We start from the raw sequence: 24,525 nt of genomic DNA on the forward strand, positions 1-24,525 counted from the left end.
ATAATAACATTGATGTGGCAGTGTGGTAAGTAGCTTGCTTACGAACCACGTGGTTCCAGGTTCAGTCCCACTGCATGGCACCTTGGGCAAGTGTCTTTTACTATAGCCTCGGGCCAACCAAAGCCTTGTGAGTGGATTTGGTAGACGGAAACTGAAAGAAGCCTGTTGTATGTATGTATGTATGTATGTATATATATATATATATATATCATCATCATCATCATCATCGTTTAACGTCCGCTTTCCATGCTAGCATGGGTTGGACGGTTCAACTGGGGTCTGGCAAGCCCGAAGGCTGCACCAGGCCAGTCAGATCTGGCAGTGTTTCTACAGCTGGATGCCCTTCCTAACGCCAACCACTCTGAGAGTGTAGTGGGTGATTTTATGTGCCACCGACACAGGTGCCAGACGAGGCTGGCAGACGGCCACGCTCGGATGGTGTTTTTTATGTGCCACCGACACAGGTGCCAGACGAGGCTGGCTGACGGCCACGCTCGGATGGTGTTTTCTTATGTGTCACCGACACAGGTGCCAGACGAGGCTGGCGGACGGCCACGCTCAGATGGTGTTTGTTACGTGCCCTCAGCACGGAGGCCAGTCGTTGCGGTACTGGCTACGGTCACGTTCGGATGGTTTTCTTATGTGCCACCGGCACTGGTACCACAAGTATACAAATTCCATTGATGTTCATCTATTTTGATTTGGTTCGATTTGATTTGATTTGATTCGATTCGATTCTCACTTATATATATATATATATATATATGTATGTGTCTGTGCTTGACAATCAATATGCTAGTGTGTTTACGTCTCCGTAACTTATCAGTTCGGCAAAAGAGAATGATAGAATAAGTAGTAGGCTTACAAAGACTAAGTCTTGGGGTCGATTTGCTCGACTAAAAGGCGGTGCTCCAGCATGGCCCCAGTCAAAATTAGTAAAACAGGCAAAAAAATAAGAGTAAAAGAGTACCAACATAAGAATTTACAGCATCAAAGAACCTGAAAAGACTGTGGCTGGTCTTAGAACTCTACTTGAATTTATGTCTGAATTTATCTCTGAATTGTCCTGAACAGCAAGAAATAAAGAAGATAAAGAAGTGTTACTTCAACATCACTGAATGCTTTTTAAAAATGTTTAAAAAAAAAAGTTCAGAGTCCACAGCCCTTTCATATCATGAATGTTTTATTGATATTGTTAATAAGACTGTTTGCATTATTTAGCCTTATCTTTAAAAGTGAAAAGGCAAAATGCTCATTGACATTTTGTCCATCTTCAAATTCTGAATCCAAATTCTGATGTGATTGGCTTTGTCTTTCATCCTTTTGGGGGTCGATGAAATAAATATATGTGAGTGTGTGTGGGTGGGGGGAAGGGTATGTAGTTTGTTTTCTTATCTTGACATCATGTGATTGTTGTAAATGAATGTCATTCATTTCCAATATACTGCAAAAACATGTCTGGCCATGGGGAAATTATTACCTTACTTGGAAACAGGTGAGGGTTGGTGACAAGAAGAGTATTCGGCGGTAGAAAATCTACCTCAGTGAACTCCACCTGACCCATGCAAGCATGGGGAAAAGTGGATGGGATAATGATGATGATGGTAATGATGATGATGATGATGATGATGATGATGGTGACAACGACGATGATGTTTATGATGATTATGATGTTTATGATGATTATGATGTTTATGATGATGGTGGTGATGATGATGAACTTAATGGATGTTCATCACATTTTTTTTATGGAACTAATATTTTCAATTATATCTTCAATTTCGTTCCATAGTTTAAAGGTTGTTGAAAGTGCATCAGTCAAGTACATAGTATGACAAGCATAATAATAATAATAATAATAATAATAATAATAGTAGTAGTAGTAGTAATAATAATAATAATGATAATAATAATAATAATAATAATAATAATAATAATAATAATAATAATAATAATACAGATTGGATTTTAATGTCATATGGAAAGTGTAAAATTTTATCTCAAAAATTCAAAGAATCTAAGTTACATTCAATATTCTTTTAATTCCGAATGTGGATTTAAACCTTGAATATGCAAATGGCAGAGTAAGTAACCTTTGAATGTGAAGACAATATGACTGCCATGAGAAGCCACAGTAAGAAGAATATACAAAATTGGTTTTCTTTGAATAAACAGAGAACTGATTTTTTTTTTATACCTTAAATATTGAATTTACATGAGGATTTTATATTCAATATGCAAAAATATGGATTATGTCTTGAATGTTAATATTGTCTTGTGGAATATTGCTGTTGCTTTGAACTTTCAGACGATGGATATTATCTCAGAACTACAGCAGTGGATTTTCTTTCAGAGTAGAATGTAATGAATATATTTTAAAGTGAAAATATAAAGAGGGAATTTTTACCTTGAAAATGCAAAATAATTGATTAATAGATCATACACCACCTTGAATATATGAAAAATAAGTTTTAGCTTTAGGATGCAGGAAGGGGATTTTTATCTTGCAGGGAAATATACAAGGTAGAATATTCCTTAAATATGTAAAAATGTTGATTTGTATATACAAAAAAAGAAAAGGTAGATAAATAAAAAAAAAAGGAATTTATCTTAAATGTGCAACTTGTAGGTTTTATGAACAATATTCAGGAAGAAATATATTTTAAACAGGCAAAGAGTGCATGTTTACCCTTAATATATACAAATATATATATATAATATATATATATATATATATATATATATATATATATATATAATATATATATATATATATATATATAATAATATATATATATAATATATATATATATATATATATTTATTTATTTATATATATATATAATATATATATATATATATATATATATATATATATATATATATATATATATATATATATATGTATATATGTATATAGGTGCAGGCATGGCTGTGTGGTAAGTAGCTTGATTACCAACCACATGGTTCTGAGTTCAGTCCCACTGTGTGCCACCTTGACCCAGTATCTTCTACTATAGCCTTGGGCTGACCAAAGCCTTTGTCAGTGGATTTGGTAGATGGAAACTGAAAGAAGCCCGTCATGTGTATGTGTATATATTTGTGTGTGTGTGTGTGTGTGTGTGTGTGTGTGTATTTGTGTGTTTGTCCCCTATCATCGCTTGACAAACTATGTTGGTATGTTTACGTTCCCGTAACTTAGCAGTTCGGCAAAAGAGTCCGATAGGATAAGTACTAGGCTCACAAAGAATTAGTCCTGGGCTCGATTTGTTCAACTAAAGGCAGTGCTCCAGCATGGCTACAGTCAAATGACTGAAACAAATAAAAGAATAAAAGAATACGGGAATATATCAAACATAGCTTGGCAGGTAAGTTTGCTTTCCATCCATACGGTGCTGGGTTCAATCCTACTGTATGGCACCTTGGGCAAAACCATGTGAGTGAATTTGGTTTGCAGAAACTAAAAGTGCATATGTGTGCATGGCAAAATGGTCTGGGCTCCTTAGATATATACACCCTCCCTCACACACACACACACACACTCATGTATAGTGAGGTCATTTTCACTTAAATTTTATAAATGTTGATGACACCTTGAATATACATCAAGTATTAGTGTGTTAATTATTCACCATGAATAATTAACTGGGGCTCAGACATAGCTGTGCAGTTCTGGAGATGCATTGTGCAACAAAATGGTTCATATTTGGTTGATTAAAAATGTAATGGCAAGTATTTATTGACCTTTTTCTTTTCTTTAAAAATCGGCACAAACTTTCCGGACAACCCAATAGATGCCTTGAGGGTATTTCACTCTGCTACAAGCATTTGCATTGGTTTTCCAAACTACGGATGACCCAGGTATTGTGCTTTTGCCCCTTCCTTTTAGTCACCAATCTTGAAGACCCTACAAAAGGGCTGACTGAAGCTGCCACCACCGCCACCACTGCCGCCACCGCCGCCACCACCACCACCATCACCATCACCACCACCACCAACACCACCACCACCACTGCCGCCGCCGCCGCCGCCACCACCACCACCACCATCACCACCAACAACAACAACAGTGTATATACTTTAAGTATGATACATAGATGGCTGTTTCAAATTCATGAGCTTATCTAAACATCCAATATTTAGAGATGATTTTTACAGCATATAGATGAATATGTAAATTTCCTTGCGCATGTTGGAAATATTAAATTATTCTTGAAATATGCTGAATAATAACATTGAATATGCACAAACTTTACATTTGACCTTCAAGAAGAAAATAGAATTTGCCTTGAATATGCAAATTTTCTATAATACACAAACATTTAAATTAACTTTGAAGATACAAATAACATATTTTTTATTAATATGTAGGAAGTGGATTTCTCCTCAAATAGGTAAATGTGTAACAAGACGTTTTACTTTCAATAAAGAGTGTATATAAACATATTAACATATTCACTGTAATATTATACTGTATCTATGTTCTTTAGGGATTTATCTTGAGTGAGAGGAAATTAGATTTTAGCTTCAATATGTTGAGCTAAATAAGGCGGTGAGCTGGCAGAAACGTTAGCACGTCAGGCGAAATGCTCAATGGTATTTCATCTGCCGTTATGTTTTGAGTTCAAATTCCGCCGAGGTCAACTTAGCCTTTCATCCTTTCGGGGGTGATAAATTAAGTACTAGTTACGCACTGGGCTCGATGCAATCAACTTAATCTCTTTGTCTGTCCTTGTTTGTCCCCTCTATGTTTAGTACCTTGTGGGCAATAAAAAAATAAGAAACATTAGCATGTCGGGCAAAATGCTTAGTGGTATTTCGTCTGTCTTTATGTTCTGAGTTCAAATTCCGCCAAGGTCGACTCTGCCTTTCATCCTTTCGGGGGTCGATAAATTAAGTACCACTTGTGTACTAGGGTTGATCTAATCAACTGCCCTCTACTCCTCCTCCAAAATTTCGGGCCTTGTGCCAAGTGTAAAAAAGAATATGTTGAGCTAAAACTTGGATAATGGATTTGACTATGAATCCATAGGAAAGATCTTCTACCTTGCTCATATCCACCTTGAACTTTGACCTCATATCTTTGCTTTTTTTGAAACATGGAAGCCACATATTCCCCTTATCAGCAAGACACCTGCTCCTGTCCCTCTGTCATACTTTCATATCCCTCCACTCAGTGGGGGATCTTGTCTTGCGAGTACTTTGTAACCTCATCAGTGCTGGTGCCATGAAAGAAAGCACCCAGTATACATTCTGTAAAGTGGTTAGTGTTAGGAAAGGCATCTAGCTGCAGAAATCATGCCAAAGCAGACATTGGAGCTCAGCACAGCCCTCTGGCTTGTCAGTTCCTGCCTAACCATTCAACCTGCATGGAAAAAGGGACATTAAATTATAAAGTATTAGAGTGGTTTTCTAAGGGATATGCGGGTAATTTATTATCTATTATAATTTATTATTTATTAACAGAATATTCCTTAAATGATCAGAGAGTGATTTTTTTCCCTTCTATGTAGAAAGTGAATTATACTTTGAATTTGATTAAATTTGATTTTAACTTATAATATGAACAAATTGGATTATACCTGTAGTTTGATGAATGGATTTTAGTTTTATTATGCTGGTTTCAATATTTAATATTGAATGTGGTTTAACCTTAAATTTATACATGATGGATCTTTATACTGATCTTTATATTCAGTGTATTTAAATTGGAATATTCAAAAAGTATATTAAACTTGTTTATACATAGTGTATATATTACTTTGAATAAATAAATTGGATTTTATCATGAAGAACAAATTTTACTTTGAATAAACAGAAAGTGCTTTTCCACCAAGAGCGTTTCCTTTGTGCTTGTACATGTTGATCATTGCCTCATCAAGAATTTCTATGTCTTATACTCCAAACACCCATTCCCCCATCACTCTTTGAACTATGGCACTATACGATGATGGTTTCACATTTATTCAGAGTATAGTCACTGTATAACACAACAATATATATTTGTTATATTTGAAAAGTAATACAACATACGAAGTATAACACTGTATTTTTATTTATTTATAGCAGATGTGGTTGTGTGTTTAAGAAATTTGCTTCCTAATCAATTTTGGGTTCAATCCCACTCTGTGGTACTTTGAGCGAATGTCTTCTACTGAGGCCCCTGGACTAACCAAAGCATTATAAAAGAAATTGGTTGATAGCAACCAAAAGTGCATTGTATAACTAGTAAGACAAATTTATTGTTTTCACTGTAGATTGAGTTAGTCGTTTGAGACAGATGCTGACCCATTAAGGTTAATGTTGCGAAAGTTTCAAACATTAACTTCTGCCCAAGTCAGAGGCATGTTCAAAAGTAAAAATTAAGTCAGTTGCAGCAAAGATGTTGAACTGTCCACTACCTATTTTCCAACTGCTCTCTCTCTCTCTCTCTTGATAGAGCATGGAAAATATGCAGTGGACTGCTTGATGTCTTTAATGCAACTCACTTAACTTTTACTTTCGAACATGCCTCAGACTCAGGCAGAAGTTGATGTTTGAAACTTTCACAACACTAACCTTAACGGGTCAACATCTGTCTCATACAACTAACTTGAACTACACCTGCTCCTGTCCCTTTATCATATTTTCATATCCCTCAGTACTATACTCCACTCGGTGGGAGATCTTGTCTTGCAAGTACTTGGGAATCTCATCAGTGCTGGTGCCATGAGAGAAAGCATCCAGTATATATTCTGTAAAGTGGTTAGTGTTAGGAAAGGCATCTAGCTGCAGAAATCATGCCAAAGCAGACATTGGAGCTTAAGCATAGCTCTCTGGCTTGTCAGTTCCTGCCTAACCACTGAACCTGACCTACAGTGAAAACGATACATTTGTCTCATCATCATCGCTTAACGTCTGTTTTCCATGCTAGCATGGGCTGGATGGTTCGACCGGGGTCTGCACCAGGCTCCAGTCTGATCTGGCAGTGTTTCTGCAGCTGGATGCCTTTCCTAATGCCAACCACTCCGTGAGTGTAGTGGGTGCTTTTTATGTGCCACCAGCATAGGTGCCAGGGGAGGTTGGCAATATATTATTAGTGTGTGTTTTTTTTTGTCTTGACATTGCACAATAATTGTAAGGAGCATCTCTGTCATGTTACCAATCTTTTATTATACATGTCTGGCCATGGGAATATATTTATTGCCTTGCTTGGAAGCAGGTGAAGGTTGGTGACCAGAAGGGCATCTGGGTGTAGAAAATCTGCCTCATTGAATTCCATGTAAATGATGATGATTTAGAACAATGATAGAATATGAATAGTTGATCCTTTATGAAGGGCCATTTATCATTGACATAGTTGATCTGCTTTGAATCAAAATAGTTCACTGTCTTTCTCTGACCAGAGCACAAACACTTATATCAGGGATTTTGAACTGGGGTCTATAAGATTTAGGGGGTCTACATAAGCAAATTAGTAAATTGAGCCCACAGTAATATTTTATGGATCTATGAAAAAATCTAGCTTTAGACGTATTTATTGCAAAAACACAGTTATGTTCCTTTCTCTGATGTTTTACATAGTTCAGCTTACACAAGTGAATGTGTGAAAAACAAAATAGGAATTTTGAAAGATGAATCTATAAAACTAGTTTTTAAACATCAAATGGCTATGGTAGTTCACCAGATTAAAATAGTAATCAAAGGGATCCATAGATAAAACGTGGTAGAGAACCAGAACCATTGCTTTATATAAACAGGTAAGTAGCTTGCTTACCAACCACATAGTTCCAGGTTCAGTCCCACTGTGTGGCATCTTGGCCCAGTGTCTTCTACTATAGTCTTGGGCCAACCAAAGCCTTGTGAGTGGATTTGGTAGACGGAAACTGAAAGACGTCCATCATATATGTGTGTGTGTATGTTCATGTGTCTGTGTTTGTCCTCCCCAACATCACTTGACAATCGATGCTGGTGCATTTGCATCCCCATAATTTAGCAGTTCGGCAAAAGAGACTGATAGAATAAGTTAATATTCTTACAAAGAATAAGTCCTGGGATTGATTTGCTCGACTAAAGGTGGTGCTCCAGCATGGCCACATTCAAAATGACTTACACAAGTAACCGAGTAAACACCGTTTTAAGTACTCAGCACCCATGATAAGACTGTTAGAATAGACTGAGTGGCGCATTTAGTGCCCCTATGTGGTTGGCTTAACCCTTTACCATTCAGATTATCCTATCAAGCGTAATACTTGGCTTTGAGATTTCTATGATGTGGTTATTTATTTTTAGAATGGCATTGTAAAGCTGAATCTGGCTGTTTTGAACGCAAAACTACATAGGCCAGACATAACCAGATTAAATGGTAAAGAGCCAAGATTGTTCAGAACAATATCATACTGCAACAACAGTATAGCTGTGTGGTTAAGAAGTTTGCTTTCCAACCATGTGGTTTCAAGTTTCAAGTTAGCGGTTCAGCAAAAGAGATCGATAGAATAAGTACTAGGCTTACAAAGAATAAGTCCTGGAGTTGATTTGCTCGACTAAAGGCTGTGCTCCAGCATGGCCACACTCAAATGACTGAAACAAGTAAAAGAGTATGTGTATATATATATATATATATATATTGAAAAAAGACTATAATAACAATGGGAAGTTTATGTCCATCCGAGTTAAATATTTCCAAAACTTCAATTTGGGTTTGCTGAATAGCTAAATGGCATCAAATTTTGGTACGAGGCCAGTAATTTGAAGGGAAGGGGATAAATCCAATACATTGACCCCCCAATGTTCCATTGATACTTATTTTACTGATCTTGAAAGGATGAAGGGCAAAGTCAGGCTTGGTACATAAAGAGTCAGAAGTGCTGCTAAACATTTTGCCTGACTTGCTAATGATTCTACCAGCTCACCATCTTCTATTAAAAAGCTAACTCAAGCCTTTGAAAAAAGAAAATGAAATTTCATGCATCATTCTATTTGATTCAAATCCATGGGTCTCCAAAACATTGTTTAGTGGCAGTTAACCCTTTCGTTATCAACCTGGCTGAAACCGGCTCTGGGTCTGAGTACAAATGTCTTGTTTTCAAAAGTTTTGAACTAAAATTCCCACCAAACCTTAGACACAATTTATGTTCCTAACACTAAGTTATTTTACTAAATTTTTTGTTATATTTAAAGTAACTGAAAGAAGCACAGAGCATCTCAAAATAAATACAGTAACGAAAGGGTTAAAATGTCAGCCAATAAGCGTAAGCAACACAATTCTTTGTTCATTTATCTTTTATTGTAAAATACAAATTAAGAAGAAACCCTCAAAAAAAAAAAAAGAAAAAAAAATCAGTTAAGAAATTAATGTACACATTATATACCCTACCACAATTACCAAAATTGGTAAAATAATTAAAATAAAAATGCTCTAAAACATATTACTAAGAGTTTTATACAGACATTAGTTGACAAAACTAAATATAAAGATCTTGAGTAAAGGTAGGTTCAGGTTTGGAGAGACAGATACAAAGAAGAAACGGAAATAACTGCTTTCCTGGAACAATAATATACAATCATTCTGTTTATTACATAGCCACAAATATTCTGAGACTAGTGATTCTTCAAAGTAATCACTTTTCTATTTAGTCCAGACCAATAACACAAGCAGAATCCAAGAAAAAAAAAAAAAATCTACAGACATTTCTTATAACTTTGTTCAATGATTTGCATTTCTTTCCAAAGTGTAATGTAGGTTAAAAATGGTGAATCATTTGCTGTAATCACTTATAAAAAAAGATATTTCAGGATAACATTGTCTATACTTGTTTGTTTGTTTTACTAGGAGTATTTTTGAAGAAGAAATAAACATCACTATACATAATTTCAAACTGAATGAGGTTATGGTGGATTAGTGTTAAATCTAGTATTAGTGGCTGCAATAGATAAAGTGAGTTAATCAGATAGTTTGGAATATAGGGAGGGTTTCTGATACTGAAAGAATGTTGTAACATGTTAATTATCAGTGAGCTCTGGCATCAGGAGTGCCTATATAGAAGTACACACACACATATATATATACATATATATTAATGTTGAGTTATCATAAAAACAATTTAACATTAAGCTGAAGAATTACTCAATATTCTTTTTAGAGTACATATCTATGTACTTCTTTTGAAGAATACATATTTTATAAGAGTGACAGCGATTTCAATGTTTATGCTCGCCAGCCTTATTCTCTTTCTCTCTCTCTCATATATGTGTGTGTGTGTGTGTTTCATTCAAGATTGAGACAAGTACCAATGTTTCATGTGGTAGGCCTGATAATTGTTAAGACTTCTCACAGCATGAAACCAACAGCAGCCTTGTTAACCCACAAATAAAGAATATTTATCCACTGATGCAGTGTTGAGCACTCATTATCACTCTTTGATATTATTATATATATCATGTGTGTGTGTGAGAGAGAGAGAGAGGAGAGAGAGAGAGAGGGGGGGGGGTGAATACAAGAAATAATAAGCAGACAGATGGGAAAAATATATATTTACGAAAGGAAATTGATGAAACATAAATGTCTAAATGACACACAGACACAACAAAACACAGAAGACAATAAGCCCCAATAGTTAGCATTATTTCAGTCAGAGCTCAACTGAATCATACTTTATGTAGCTTAACTGGATAGGAGCATTTCATTCAAATATGTACAATATGCGGCTGATGTGCTTCATCCTATGAGTTTGTAATTAAAACAATAGGGCTATTACATAGTATCAATTATCATCATTATTATTAGTAGTAGTAATAGTGTTATGAAATTAGGTGATAGACATTTTAAAGAGAATATATTTCTTTAAAAAAATAATGAAGATAGAAAAACAATGGAGGATGGGGTCAGAATAAAACAACCTGGCATTGAGGTTATCTAAGATATAACAACACTGTTCAGAGAAAGACTTCATTTTGCACAACACTTTGAACATTACAAGGCAGATGTATTGGAAGAAATGGGTTTGATATTAATCACACTCAGTAAAATCATATAGTTTCTTTTTAGGTAGAAAATATAGAAATATATTATTCTAGACTGACTGTTGATATATGCAGAAAATGTAAAATTCTAATTAAGCATTCTCACCCAAATTCTTTACCAAAATACAAAACTTAATAGAATCAACAACTGACTAAGAATTACATAACTAAGATTTATAAACAATACCATTTCTTTCCTGCTGCAAATGCAAAAACACAATAAGCTAGACAACTGACACTTTTGAAGCAGATATCTTAATCAGTAGAGTATAAAGACTTAGGGCATAAATATATTGCATCAAAAGAGAGAAAAACAAACAGATTACATTAAAAATTAGCAAATATGTGGTTATGAAGGTTATTTTGCAACTACTGTATTTGATGGCCTATAAGACGCCCCCTTTTTTAACCCCAAAATGACTTTAAAAATCCCTGTGTCCAATGCACTCAATGTAGGCTCAAAACCCACTCAAAACAGTATGTATGCTTACGAAACGAGTTATGCCATCTATTGGTGAACAACGCCTATGGTATGTTTATATCGAGTGTGGATGCAATAAATTGCTTATAATTACTGGCAATAACATAAAGTTATATAGGTAAGAGGAAGAATTAAAACATTTTAGTGATAATTAATTTTACAAAAGTATAGTCTAGGTTAGGGTGCATCCTATGCACTTGTGTGTCTTTTCGGCCATCAAAAATGGTATGTTGCTTTGGTCTTGGTTCCACTGCTTGGCATCTTGGATAAGTATCCTCTACCAAAGCTTTGTGAGTGGATTTGGTAAACAGAAACTGAGTAGAATCCCATGTATGTATACATATTAATGTCTATGTGTGTGTATCTGTCTGCCTTTGTCACCCCACCCCATACTGTTTCACAACTGCTGTTAGTTTGTTTATGTCCCTGTAACTTAATAGTTCAACAAAAGGGACCAACAGAATAAGTACTAGATTAAAAAAAAAATCATAAGTATGGCTAAAATCCAGCATGGCCACGGTACAATGATTGATACAAGTAAAAGACAATGCCAATAAAAAGACTATTAACAAACAAGGAGCATGGTGCAATGTTAATTACTAAAAGAGCACATTCTATTAAAGAGTAATTATTTTGTATTAGGTGTCTTGTGATTTAATAATGTGATTGGTTATAGATTTCCAATGAAGCAATCACTGGCTCATTGTGTTTATAGTTATGAGATTGACAAGAAGGCATCAGCTGGAGTTCCACAGATAAATATCACTACCAGGTATATTTTTGTTTGAATATAGCAGTTTATCAGCTTTTTTTTTTTGTTTTTACACATTATCAAAAAATACATACACACACATTAGCTGACTGCAACTTCAAGTTTATTTTTTTGGGTTTATTCTGACAGTTTGAATAAACCTTAAAGATGAAAAACTTGAAGTCACAGTTAATCAACCCCTGTATGTAATAAATTTAAATAGGTTTTTTTTTTTAATCAAAATTAATAAATACGAGCCAGTAATGAGTCCTCTCATCAATAAATATTTGTTATTTGACAATAAACAACCCTTATTTCTTTATTGCCCACAAGGGGCTAAACATAGAAGGGACAAACAAAGGGATTAAGTCGATTACATCGACCCCAGTGTGTAACTGGTACTTAATCTATCGACCCTGAAAGGATGAAAGGCAAAGTCAACCATGGCAGAATTTGAACTCAGAAGGTAGCAGCAGACGAAATACCGCTAAGGATTTAACCCGGCGTGCTAACGTTTCTGCCAGCTCGCTGCTGTATGCTAGGATTGACAAAAAATAACCCTAACATACAGTATATATATATGTATATATGTGTGCATGTGTGTGTATATAATGGAGCTCCTCTACGAGAACCTGTATTACTTCAACCTCTTTCCTCACACTTTAACCCTCCATCTAACATATATGCAACATCCTACCTATCTGGGTTTGTTGGTTTGCGAGCTACATGGTGACCTCAATAGTGCCAGTGACATGTAAAAACCACCCAGTATACAATGGAAAGCAGTTGGTGTTAGGGAAGACATCCAACCACAGAAATTCTACCACAACAGACACTGGAGCAGGATGTAGTCCTTTGACTCATCAGATCTTTGTCAAACTGTTCAATCCATGGAACGCAGAAGTTAAATGATGATTTTATAGATATATATATAGAATTATGTAGGTAGAGTTAAAATCCAATCAGTGTCCTTTTGAAGCACATCTGCTTATTCAAATATTACAATCCAGTATGCAGTTGTTGTTGCTGTATTGATGTGAAGCATGTAATATTTGGTTCTCTATCTGAAGAATTTCTAATAGGAAATTTTCTTACATGTTTATCTAACATGTTATGTTCAATTTTGTGATTCCTATAAGTAAATGAAACATATGTAATGGTAAATAAATAATACCAAAAATTTTCCAGATTCCTGTTTTATACACACACACACATATATCATACACAGCAGGCTTCTGCAGTTTCCATCTACCAAATTTTACTCACGAAGAATTAGTCAGTTTGAAGTTATGGTCAAAAACATTTGCTCAAGTTACCAAAATGTGGGATCAAAATTCTTAGCTACACAGCCAAACTTGCATCTATATTCATTAGAATGTTTCACAGCAAAGTAAAAGAGAAAATGAATACACAAGAGAAACCAAATATATATTTGCAGAAACTAAAATCATGTAAAAGATCATGAGGTAGGTTTTCCAACTGAGCTAGTGAAAAATATTACAGTAAAGCTGTGTTATATTTTCTGGGTTTTTTTTTTTCTGATTCATAAAATGTCACTTCATTTCTTAACAAAGATGAGATAAATATCTCTTTATTTTTTCCTTACAGTTAACAATGCCAGCACATATATAAATATAACAAAGTATTTAAACATTTTTACTGCACATGGAAAAATAAATAAATAACAGATTCTGTGTGTTAAAAATTTAGTGATTAGAGAGAGAGAGAGAGAGAGAGAGAGAGAGAGAGAGAGAAATGGGTTGGGGTGGGAGGATTGTTATAATTAAAATTTTAAGATTAAGTAATGAAGAAGTCCAAATTCAATTATATATATATATATATATATATAAAATAATAAATATTAGGGAATAAATCCTAATTTACAGGGAAAAAAATCAGATTTAGGATTAAATCCAATTTTATAGTAAAATATTATATAATATTAATTAGAGTAGTGGCAGTTTTTTTACTTTTTATTAAAATTTTATGTATTGATTAAGTCTTTCCTTGTTTGTTTTGCAAAATAGTGGTTTTGTCTCTAATTAATATTATATATATATATATATATATATATATATATATATATAGGGAGAGTTTACGAAAAAAAACTACGAAGACAGGTGGTGTACAAAACAAACAGATGTATTAGTATAACACTCAGGAATAGAAAAACTCTTTTACGTTTTGAGCCTATGCTCTTCTACAGAGAGGGACACAGAAAAAACAAGGAGAGAAACAAGGAGAGAAAAAAAAGGAGAGAAACAAAGAGAGAAAAAATATATATTTATTAAAATGAATTATTCACACAAAAGTAAATGATAGATAACACAGAGGTCTGAAATCTAGTAAATATTCTCAGACAGATACTTCGAGAAACTGCATCCACCTTAGAAGAAAAAAAAAAAAGTAAATTACTCATATTTCTGAGATAAGGAATTATTATGTATACTGTTTATATTATTTGGAGTGATGCCCTCATCTTGATGGTTGCCATCACCACATTTCAGTTGGGTACACTCCAGCCTTCTTCGAGTATCTTGTGAGTCATCTTAGTGCCTTGCTTGAGACTGAACTCAAAACCCCTAGGTGACTGTACAACATTAACCAGTGCCTTTATCCACTACACTACAGCATAGCTATGGGCATTGGTTAAGCTATGGGCATCTGAGTTCAATCCCATGCCCGAGTGTACACAGCCAAAACATAAAAGCAACAAGATGGCGATACCATTCTGACTAATGTAAACAGTCTACATACGTTACTGTTAATTGGTATAATTCAATAATACAGTAAATTTATCAGTCTTCTAAAAATAAGGCCTCTAAAGATAGCATTTCAAATTTCAGAACTTTTTAATTCTATGGTATTGTAGAAAGTTCAGTGCTTTTTATCATAACAACATAATAATATTGATATACAGATCGGTGTATTTAGAACAAGCCTATAAAATTATATTTATCTGGAGTATCAAAAATGTAGAAGTATAAAAAAAACAGTAATGAATAAGAGCAAGAAAGTACACTAACCCTTTCGTTGCAAATTTCTGTTGGGATGTTCTGTGTTTCTTTCAATAATTTTCAAATATAACAAAAGATTTAGTAAAATAACTTAGTTATCATTGAGCTAGTGTTAGGAGCATTAATTGTGATTAAGGTTTGGTGGAAAATTTTAATTCAAAACTTATGAAAACAACACATTTGTACTACAGAGCTAGAGGTGGTATTGATGGGGTTAATGTTTTCATTATCAGTCGAGACTAACATTTTCTGACTCCATTAATGTTTTTAAGTTAAAGCATTGATCATCACACAATCTTATTTCCCTCCCTTACAATAAATAAAAAATTACTATTAGGCAAATTTGATCTTTAGTAGGATTGGAACTTTAAGTTCTGAATTCAAATCCTACTTTGCCTTTCATTACTCCTGGGTCATTAAACTAGGGGTCAATGTAGGCAACAACACCCCACCCTCAAATTGTTGGCTTTCTTCCTAGGTTAAAACAGCTTTTATTTTTGGTAGAAGTAGTGGGGTTGGTGGTGATAGCAGCAAAGTAAAAGAAAGAAAAGAATGCAGCAGTTCAAGAGGTGATGGTTGAAAGTGAAGAGAGGCAACTGAGATGTTTTTCACTAACTAGTTTGATACATCATTGTTCTAAGTCCAACTGCCACCACAGGTTACATTCTGGGGTCAATTAAATACTTAATGCCTACAATTTGCACAAAACTGGATTTTGGAATATGTCACAAGAACTTAACACAAATAACACTGTTGATGATTACAACAGAATATATTTTATCAAGAAACAAAAGAGAGTCTGTTAATTACAAAAAGCAAAATATTTACAAAAAAAAATAATAAATAAATAAATTCATTTATTATGATTGCAATTGTCATCATCACCACGTCATCATCTGCACAGATGCATTACCCAAGATTATATGTTGGGACTTGTGCTATATGGCTTGTACCATATTTAATATCTACTTATTTATTGTCAGTTTTACTAGGATTAGATAGTCTTTTTTCAGACTGGTTAAGAAGACATTGCATGTAAGAAGCACCAGCCATCTTCAACCAAACAACACATCCCCCCCCCCGCCCAAAGTTTTGTATCAGATAAATGATTAGTCAGAATGTCACAGTGCTGGATATACATCCTGTCTTAGAAATTTTTTAAAATTATGCTGTCTTAACCAGAATGTGGATATAAAGTGATATTAGGAAACAGAAAAATGAAACAAATTGAAGTTGTACAAAATGGTCACAACCTAATAAATGAAACCAGTAAAAGAATAAAATAATAATAATAATAATTTCAAATTTTGGCACAAGGCCTGCAATTTCAGAGGAGGTGATTAAGTCAATTACATTGACATCAGTGATCAACTGGTACTTATTTTATCAACCCTGAAAGGATGAAGAGTAAAGTCGACCTTGGTGAAATTTGAACCCAGAACATGAAGGCGGATGAAAGCATTTTGCTCAATGTGCTAACGATTCAGCCAGTTCACTGCCTTAATATTATAATTAATAATAATAATAATATGTAATTGTACCAAGTCTTATAATTTGCAGAAAGAGACCCTGTGAGGCCTTTGACAATAGGATGCTGACTGCTCCCACAGATTTAACCAGAGCAATTAAGATCAAGAACTCTGAGAAGTAATATATAATAATAGTAAAAATAACAACAAAAAGGATTAATTTTTAGTGAAATTGTAAATTATTACAAGCCACAGCCATGAAATATCAAAGCAATGAATACAAACATACTATAATATTGATGAAATATAATTTTTTTTATTAATTAATTATGAATTATATAATATAAAAAGTACTTAAATTTAATAAATACAGAGTAAACAAAAGTTGGAAGAAATAAAGATATTTGTGTTTAAAGTGTGATGGGAGGAGGGGAGGAGCAGAGAAGAAGAAGGAAAAAGCCAAAACTGAAACTAAAGTCGAACAGTTTTAATTACTTTCATTTATTACTCATTCATTCTCTTTCAATAAATATATTTAAATGAATTTAATAATTCATTAATTTTAAAATTAGATTTCCCTAAATATCAATATATAGAAACCAGTTTTAAGTCTTGGAAAAACATTTAAAAAAAAAAATGATTAACAATAGTTTATTATGTCTGTTGTGCAGTTTGAGAAAGAAATCTCAGCGATAAAATACATAGCAGTTTAAGCAAACGTATTGCAGGAAAGCTCACCATTCCCATATAATTAAAACACATAATTTACATACATAAAAAAAAAAGGTTTGTTAGTATATTTCTGTACAAACACACAATCATACACTTATTCAAGAGACACATTATTAGTAGGTATTATGAATTACATAACATTAACACCCGACTATTGTTTCATTTTTATATTTTACATCCATAGTCCACTAAAGCCAAAACAAAACATTGATATTTAACAAAGAAACAAAAGAAATTGATGAAAATGGTAAATTTGCTGTCAGACTTTTAGATCAACAGAAAAAAAAAGGAAAAAAAAACACGAAATAGACACAAGAAAAAAGAAAAACAAATATTCAGATTTGTACAAGTGCCAAATACAGGTAAAAATGTCCAATTTATAAGCACTGGTGACAGATGCCTTTTTACAGTGGAAATAGGAACAGAGATCAAAATGTTTTCAAGTAAATGGCTTGTATGTTGGGGCATATTCCAAGCAGCAGGAAATATGAAAATGATGTTGGCTTTGAGGAAAGAATTAAATCAAAGAATATATCCCAGTCAAGTGTTTTCCTTTTTCAAGAATATTTAAGCATTCAGCTCTGGAACAATCTAAATCCTTTTATTGAAGTAATTCCTGCAAAAACAGAGAAAAAGAATATATGTTAACCAAAAGTTGAAATAAGTTGTAAAAGATACAATTTCATCTGTGTAAAAACAATGTCAGTTTGGCAAAAAATGTTTGTGTGACACTTGAAGTAGTGATGTACATTAATAAATTAACTTTAGATCTATTCAAATATGTTTGGGACATATTTAACCTTGTAAAGAGGCATTTTCACTGTGGTTTGTCACGGGGAAGAAAATTTTCTGCTTGAGACAAAAGATGTTAAAAATACCAAAGTCAGTTCCAAGCACCACCTAAGGACTGGTAAATTAATTTCTAGCTTCTTAGTTGTCTTCAGCACCAGATACCAAGCAAAGCAACTCTGAAATGATTGGAGGATTTTGCTTCCTTCTAAGTCAGAAGAAAGAATCTACTGATTGCATGCACACACACACACACACACATACCTCACACAAACACTGTAACTTCTGCAACATAATAATCCTTTCTATTGTAGGAACAAAATCAGAAATTTGAGAGAGGGTGCTAGTTGATTACACTAATCCTAGTACATAGCAGGGCTGTTGCCAGTGCTGCTGGACTGGCTCCTGTGCAGGTGGCATGTAAAAGCACCCACTACACTCTCAGAGTGGTTGACGTTAGGAAGGACATCCAGCTGTAGAAACTTTGCCAGATCAGATTGGAGACTGGTACAGCCTTCTGGCTCACTGGCCCTCAGTTAAACTATTAAACCCATGCCAGCATGGTAAGTGGGCATTAAACGACGATGATGATGATATCCATAGGCTTCAGCCCAAAAGTCCTCTGGAAAAAGCCAGTTAATTGATCCCTCCCAACAGCCAGAGTTGAGATTATGGTTCTTGGCTGCCACTAATCCCCTTCCACAGACTGCATTGCTTGACAGGCAGAGGACAGTGAGTGCTTGCTAACACTCCAGATGCCAAGCCCTTTCTTGGTTTATGCTTGATCCATGGCTGTAGTTCCATTAATGAGATTAGTTTTGAAGCACTGGCGATGGTGCCATGCAAAAAAGAACTGGGCTGTCACCATGTAAAAAGCACCTTATATACACTGTAATGTGGTTGGCATTAGGAAGGGTATCTAGCTGTAGAAACCAAGCCAAACAGACTATACACCCTGGTGCTGATCCTGGCCTTGCCAGCTCCAATCAAATTATTCAACCAATGCTAGCATGGAAAATGGAAGTGAGACGATTATGGTGATGAATGTAACTATATAATGGAATTGAACAGAATTTCCAAAATCAAATCTAAGAAAGAAACCACTTAAACAGTAATAAACTTGGTGGATATCAAATGATAGTTTAAGCAATGTATAATGATAATTCTTAAAAAATTAAGCCAAAATCTTACCTCATCATCTGAATAGTCACCAAAAGTAAGCTTTTGTGAAGACAGTGCAGATTCTACTTGTGATTCAATTTCATCTTCAGGTTGGTTTAATAGTGAATATCTGTAGACAACTTTGCTGAAAAGGTAAATTTAAAAAAAACATTAAAATATTAAAAGACTCATGGTTTTCAGTCAATTATGCTACGCTGGCTATTACAACCATGTACCCTCCTCAAATGTCTGTCTGTCTCTCTCTCTGTTATGGGGACTTATTCGAGGTAGCATTTCATAGCTGGCAATGACCAAGACCTTTGGCATTATGTTGTGCTTGAGAAGAAGATCCATCAAGCTGAGCAAAATTGCTGTCATGGCAGATACCAGTGTCACGCAAATGGCACCTGTGCCAGTGACATGTAAAAGCATCCATTGCACTCTTGGAGTGGTTGGCATTAGCAAGCTATAGAAAACCATGCCAAATCAGACTGGATCCTGGTGCAACCTTCCCGTGTGCCAGCCCAGTCAACCTGTCCAACCAATGCCAGCATGGACAATGGATGTCAAATGATGATGATGGTGATGATGATTCCTTCTTTGTTGCTAACCCCTATCTCTTTTTCAAGTAAGGGATTTTTAGATAACTAATCTGATTGTACAGAGCGACCAGTCAAAATATGAAGAAGAAATGTAAATATCACATCCCCATTTCACTCAGATGGCAACAAGCAAACACAATCAGTGCTAACATTTATATACACAGAGATTTCCATACAATTCCCATCTATAAATTCTACCCACGAAGACAGTGGTTAGTTCAGGGCTATAGTAGAAGACATGTGCTCAAGGTGCTGCCTGGCTCTCCATTGGTTATTATAACAAGTGTTTCATTTAATTTGATCATTGGAACAGCTTGCTTGCAAAATTAATGTGCAAGTGGCCGAATAATCCAGACACACAAATCCTTAATGTAGTTCTCAAGGAGGTTCAGCCTAACACAGAGTGTGACAAGGTTGGCCCCTTTGAATTACAGGTATTATTCATTATTACCAGCTAAATGGACTGGAGCAATGTGAAATAAAATGTCTTCTGAAAGACGCAATATGCTGCCAGGAATTGAACTCAAGATCTTATGATCATGAACCAAATATCCTAACCACTAAGCCACAAAGGTGCTGCACGATAGGACTGAACCCAAAACTATGTGGTTGCTGAGAAAACTTTATAACCACTCCACCACATATGCAACTATTATAATTAACTAAATTTACTTGTTACAATATATGAGTTTCAAACTCAGATAAAACCCCTCAAATTGGGGCAGAAGGTGAGAAGTTAGTTAAAATGACATCAGTACCAAACTGGCACTTATTTTATTGGCCCAAGAAAGATGAAAGGCAAAGCCAACTTTAGCAGGATTTGAGCTCAGAACATAAGGAAACGTTATCTAAATCCCCTTGTGGCATTTAGTATTTTGTTTGTTGCTCAACTAATCCTACCAATTCACCAACCCTTAATTATTTTAGTATCAAACAATAAAGTAAATTAGCAAACTTATAGGCGCAGGTGTGGCTGTGTGGTAAGTAGCTTGCTTACCAACCACATGGTTCCAGGTTCAGTCCCACTGCGTGGCACCTTGAGCAAGTGTCTTCTACTATTAGCCTTGGGCCGACCAAAGCCTTGTGAGTGGATTTGGTAGACGGAAACTGAAAGAAGCCCGTCGTATATATGTATATGTATATATATATATATATATATATATATGTGTGTGTGTTTGTGTGTCTATGTTTGTTCCACCCAACATCACTTGACAACCGATGCTGGTGTGTTTACGTCTCTGTAACTTAGCAGTTCGGCAAAAGAGACCGATAGAATAAGTACTAAGCTTCCAAAGAATAAGTCCTGGGGTCGATTTGCTTGACTAAAGGCGATGCTCCAGCATGGCCGCAGTCAAATGACCGAAACAAGTAAAAGAGTAAACATGACCATGAAAATTCTGAATTTTTATGTTTAAAAAAGATTGGGTTTAAAACAGATTGGTAAAGAAAGACACACCCACAAAAAGTTATGTTTTAATATATAAAGAAAATATGTCTTACTGTCTGCGTAAAAGGCATAACTTGTGAATGAAAAATATTGACATAGCAAGAACTAAAACAAGGATGACCACAACAATGGCAGCTACAACATAATTTGCTGCAGACTCTGACAAGGGCAGATAGATCTGAAATTAGATGAAGTAAATGATATATTATTTCACATGTTAAAATATAATTACTTATATTTTTGGAATAGTGGATCCCGAAGCAGATGATAAAGCTATAACTAATAATATATAAATACTGAGCTGAAGAACACATTTTGGATAGAGAAAAAAATGTCAAAGGCTGCCTTTGATTTTATATCAAAAACGGATATTACAACACAATATTTATATGTCATTAGTTATAGCTTTATAATCGACTTTGAGATCCACTATTCAAAGAAAAGAACTTTTTTCACATTCTCTCGAAAGTTTATAAATTACGATGGCAACTTCTATATTATTTAATTTAACAATTTTATTTATTTATTTAGTTTGCAACTTGTGCAAGGGAGATAATTCTACAGGACTGAAGTCTTGAGGTGTGAAGCATGATATCGTTAATTCAAGCCACATAACGATCGTATATCGATAGAACATTCTCAGGCTTGAACTAATCACTTCTTCCAAATTCTAGCTTGATCAAACTCTGCCATTAGACCCTTTCAAAATCAACTTAATGGGCTTGATTTCTGACAAAACTCAACTCTCGTTTTCACTACGTTTTTCCTCATGTTTTCAATCTAAAGAAGAATTCTCTAGTAACATATATCACCGTGATAACCGTGATCGACCAGGCTATCAAATGTTGCTACACATCGCTGGTCACAATGCGCTTCGCATTGCTTTAGCCTTCAAATGACGCCACCCCGTTGGCTAAGCGCGCAGGTCAACAGAAGAAAGAGAGAAAATTGTGGTGAAAGAGTACAGCAGGGATCGCCACCACCCCCTGCCGGAGCCTTGTGAAGCTTTAGGTGTTTTCGCTCAATAAACACTCACAACGCCCAGTCTGGGAATCGAAACCATGATCCTACGACCGCGAGTCCGCAGCCCTAACCACTGGGCCATTGCACCTCCACAGTAACATAAGATAATTTTTATATAGATATGCAGTGTCTTTTGCCTGAAATTTTCATATTCACATATTTATTAATGGTAGCTTATTTAGAGGGGAAAAAAATCACTTATTGTGCATATGCAAAATATTTGACAAAATGGCAACTGATAGAGAGCACTCGCTGCATAAGAATTGCGAGAACGAGAGAGGTAATGGCAGATGAAATGGGATCTAAAAGAAGTAAATTACTTACAAGTTGTATTCTGGAATGACATAGAACACCCAAGTCTATTTTCTTAGTGTTTGGTTTAAAACATTTCGAATTTTCACAAGAACATTTATCACCAGGAATTTTTCTATATCTGCAAGAAATGGAAACAAAAACAGCTTTACATTTAAGAAAGACATATCTTTTTTATTTTTTACTTGTTTCAGTCTGCAGCCATGCTGGGGCACCACCTTAAAGGATCTTAGTCAAATGAATCAACCTCAGTACTTCTTTTTTCTAAAGCCTGATATTATTCTATCAGTCTCTTTTGCTGAACTGCTAAGTTAAAGGCACATAAACATCAATGCCAGTTGTCAAGTGGTAGATGGGGACAAACACACACACAAACATACAATAAACTTCTTTCAGTTCCTGTGTACCAAATTCACTCACAAGGCTTTGGTTGGCCTGAGGCTATAGTAGAAGACACCTGCTCAAAGTTCCTTTCAATGGGACTGAACCCAGACCATGGCACTGGGAAGCAAGCTTCTTACCACACAGCTATGCCTGAAGAATATATTTTATAGTATCTGATTTAATCCTTTAATAGTCAGCTCTGTCAAATGAAAAGCTTACTTATTCACATTGTTTTGAATTAATCATGCATTATCTCATGGTTACAATATCTTGATGTGATTCTTAATTTTCTAGAATGATATTGTAGGGCAGGTGTGCAAGGCTGGATCTGACTGCTTTGAACATAAAACATGGAAAATATTTTGGCTGGATGTGGCCAGTTTAAACTTACCCTTCACTAACTATTTTCTCTTCATGACCTCGTATACATATATCTATATCCCGACCAACTGGAACACCTCGCTTGCAATTCTGATTCATATCAGCTTCATAACCATAGTCACTAGAATAAAATAAAATATATAATATTCATAAATGATGGTAATGCAGGACACAGATGTGTTATTGTTGATTACTGATGTGTTCTAAAGCTACAGTATTGGTTTCTACAACAAGAATTAAACTATCATTCAAGACAAGATTCTTTGTAATAGTATCATCTCTATGGTCTGTATCTTGGAAGAAATTCAAACAGAATCTTTTCTTTTTTTCTATAATTTTTATTTTAATTTTACTGTTATCAATGGAGAATGGAGTAAGTGGAGCAAGAACACATTTAAATGAAAAATGTTGGTGAAGAGGTCACAGATGTGTGACGAAAGATTTGTGGACAATGGACATGAGCTAAAATAATACAATAAAAACAGTAATAAACGAGTGAAGAAAAAAAATATATAGTGCATGTGTTTATTTGGTAAAAAAAAAAAGGGAAATGACCATCACAAAATACAATGTGCACATCGATATGCATAGTAAATCCCTACAGTCCTTCTAAACTTCCCTCAGGTTGGGTAACCATATATCTCCTTTGCAGCAGCACATCTGTTTCTGTCCTCATTGCTAATCTCTCTCTCTCTCTCTGGCCAGGTAACCTTGTACCTCCTCTACAACAAGACACCTGTTTCTGTCTCTCTCTGTCTCACTATAACCTTTCATCATCTGACACAAGATCATCTCCTCCAATGCCCCCTACCCATTCAAAAGATTTTTGTCTTATAGGTTACTTGGTGGTCCAGTCAGTGTAGACGCTACTTAGAAAGCATCCAGTCTACACTGTAACGTGGTTGGTGTTTGGAAGCTGTAAATCCTTGTCAAAACTGACCTCACCTGTGCTTGTGCCACGTACAAAGCACTAAG

The 24,525-nt window shown here is 34.8% G+C and overlaps 1 protein-coding gene and 1 long non-coding RNA gene across 2 annotated transcripts in view; both read right to left on the reverse strand.

Moving 5' to 3' along the window:
* Positions 1 to 1,240: 1,240 nt before the first annotated feature.
* LOC118763110 lies at positions 1,241 to 14,069 on the reverse strand. Its single transcript, XR_004998864.1, has 3 exons — positions 13,714 to 14,069; positions 6,555 to 6,558; positions 1,241 to 1,251 (listed from the first exon to the last, which is right to left on the reverse strand). It is a non-coding gene; the product is annotated as an uncharacterized LOC118763110 (long non-coding RNA).
* Positions 14,070 to 17,199: 3,130 nt separating this feature from the next.
* Positions 17,200 to 24,525, reverse strand: part of LOC115210665 (sortilin) — a 77,905-nt gene continuing 70,579 nt past the window's right edge. Inside the window, exons 17-21 of the mRNA XM_029779324.2 lie at positions 23,561 to 23,671; positions 22,798 to 22,906; positions 21,504 to 21,628; positions 19,432 to 19,546; positions 17,200 to 18,067 (exon numbers count right to left, since the gene is read on the reverse strand). Of these exons, the coding sequence (XP_029635184.1) occupies positions 18,053 to 18,067; positions 19,432 to 19,546; positions 21,504 to 21,628; positions 22,798 to 22,906; positions 23,561 to 23,671 (475 nt within the window). The 3' untranslated portion in view covers positions 17,200 to 18,052. The remainder of the gene's footprint in view (positions 18,068 to 19,431; positions 19,547 to 21,503; positions 21,629 to 22,797; positions 22,907 to 23,560; positions 23,672 to 24,525) is intronic.

Source organism: Octopus sinensis, linkage group LG4 (assembly GCF_006345805.1).
Source record: "Octopus sinensis linkage group LG4, ASM634580v1, whole genome shotgun sequence".
In the NCBI taxonomy this organism is placed as follows: domain Eukaryota; kingdom Metazoa; phylum Mollusca; class Cephalopoda; order Octopoda; family Octopodidae; genus Octopus; species Octopus sinensis.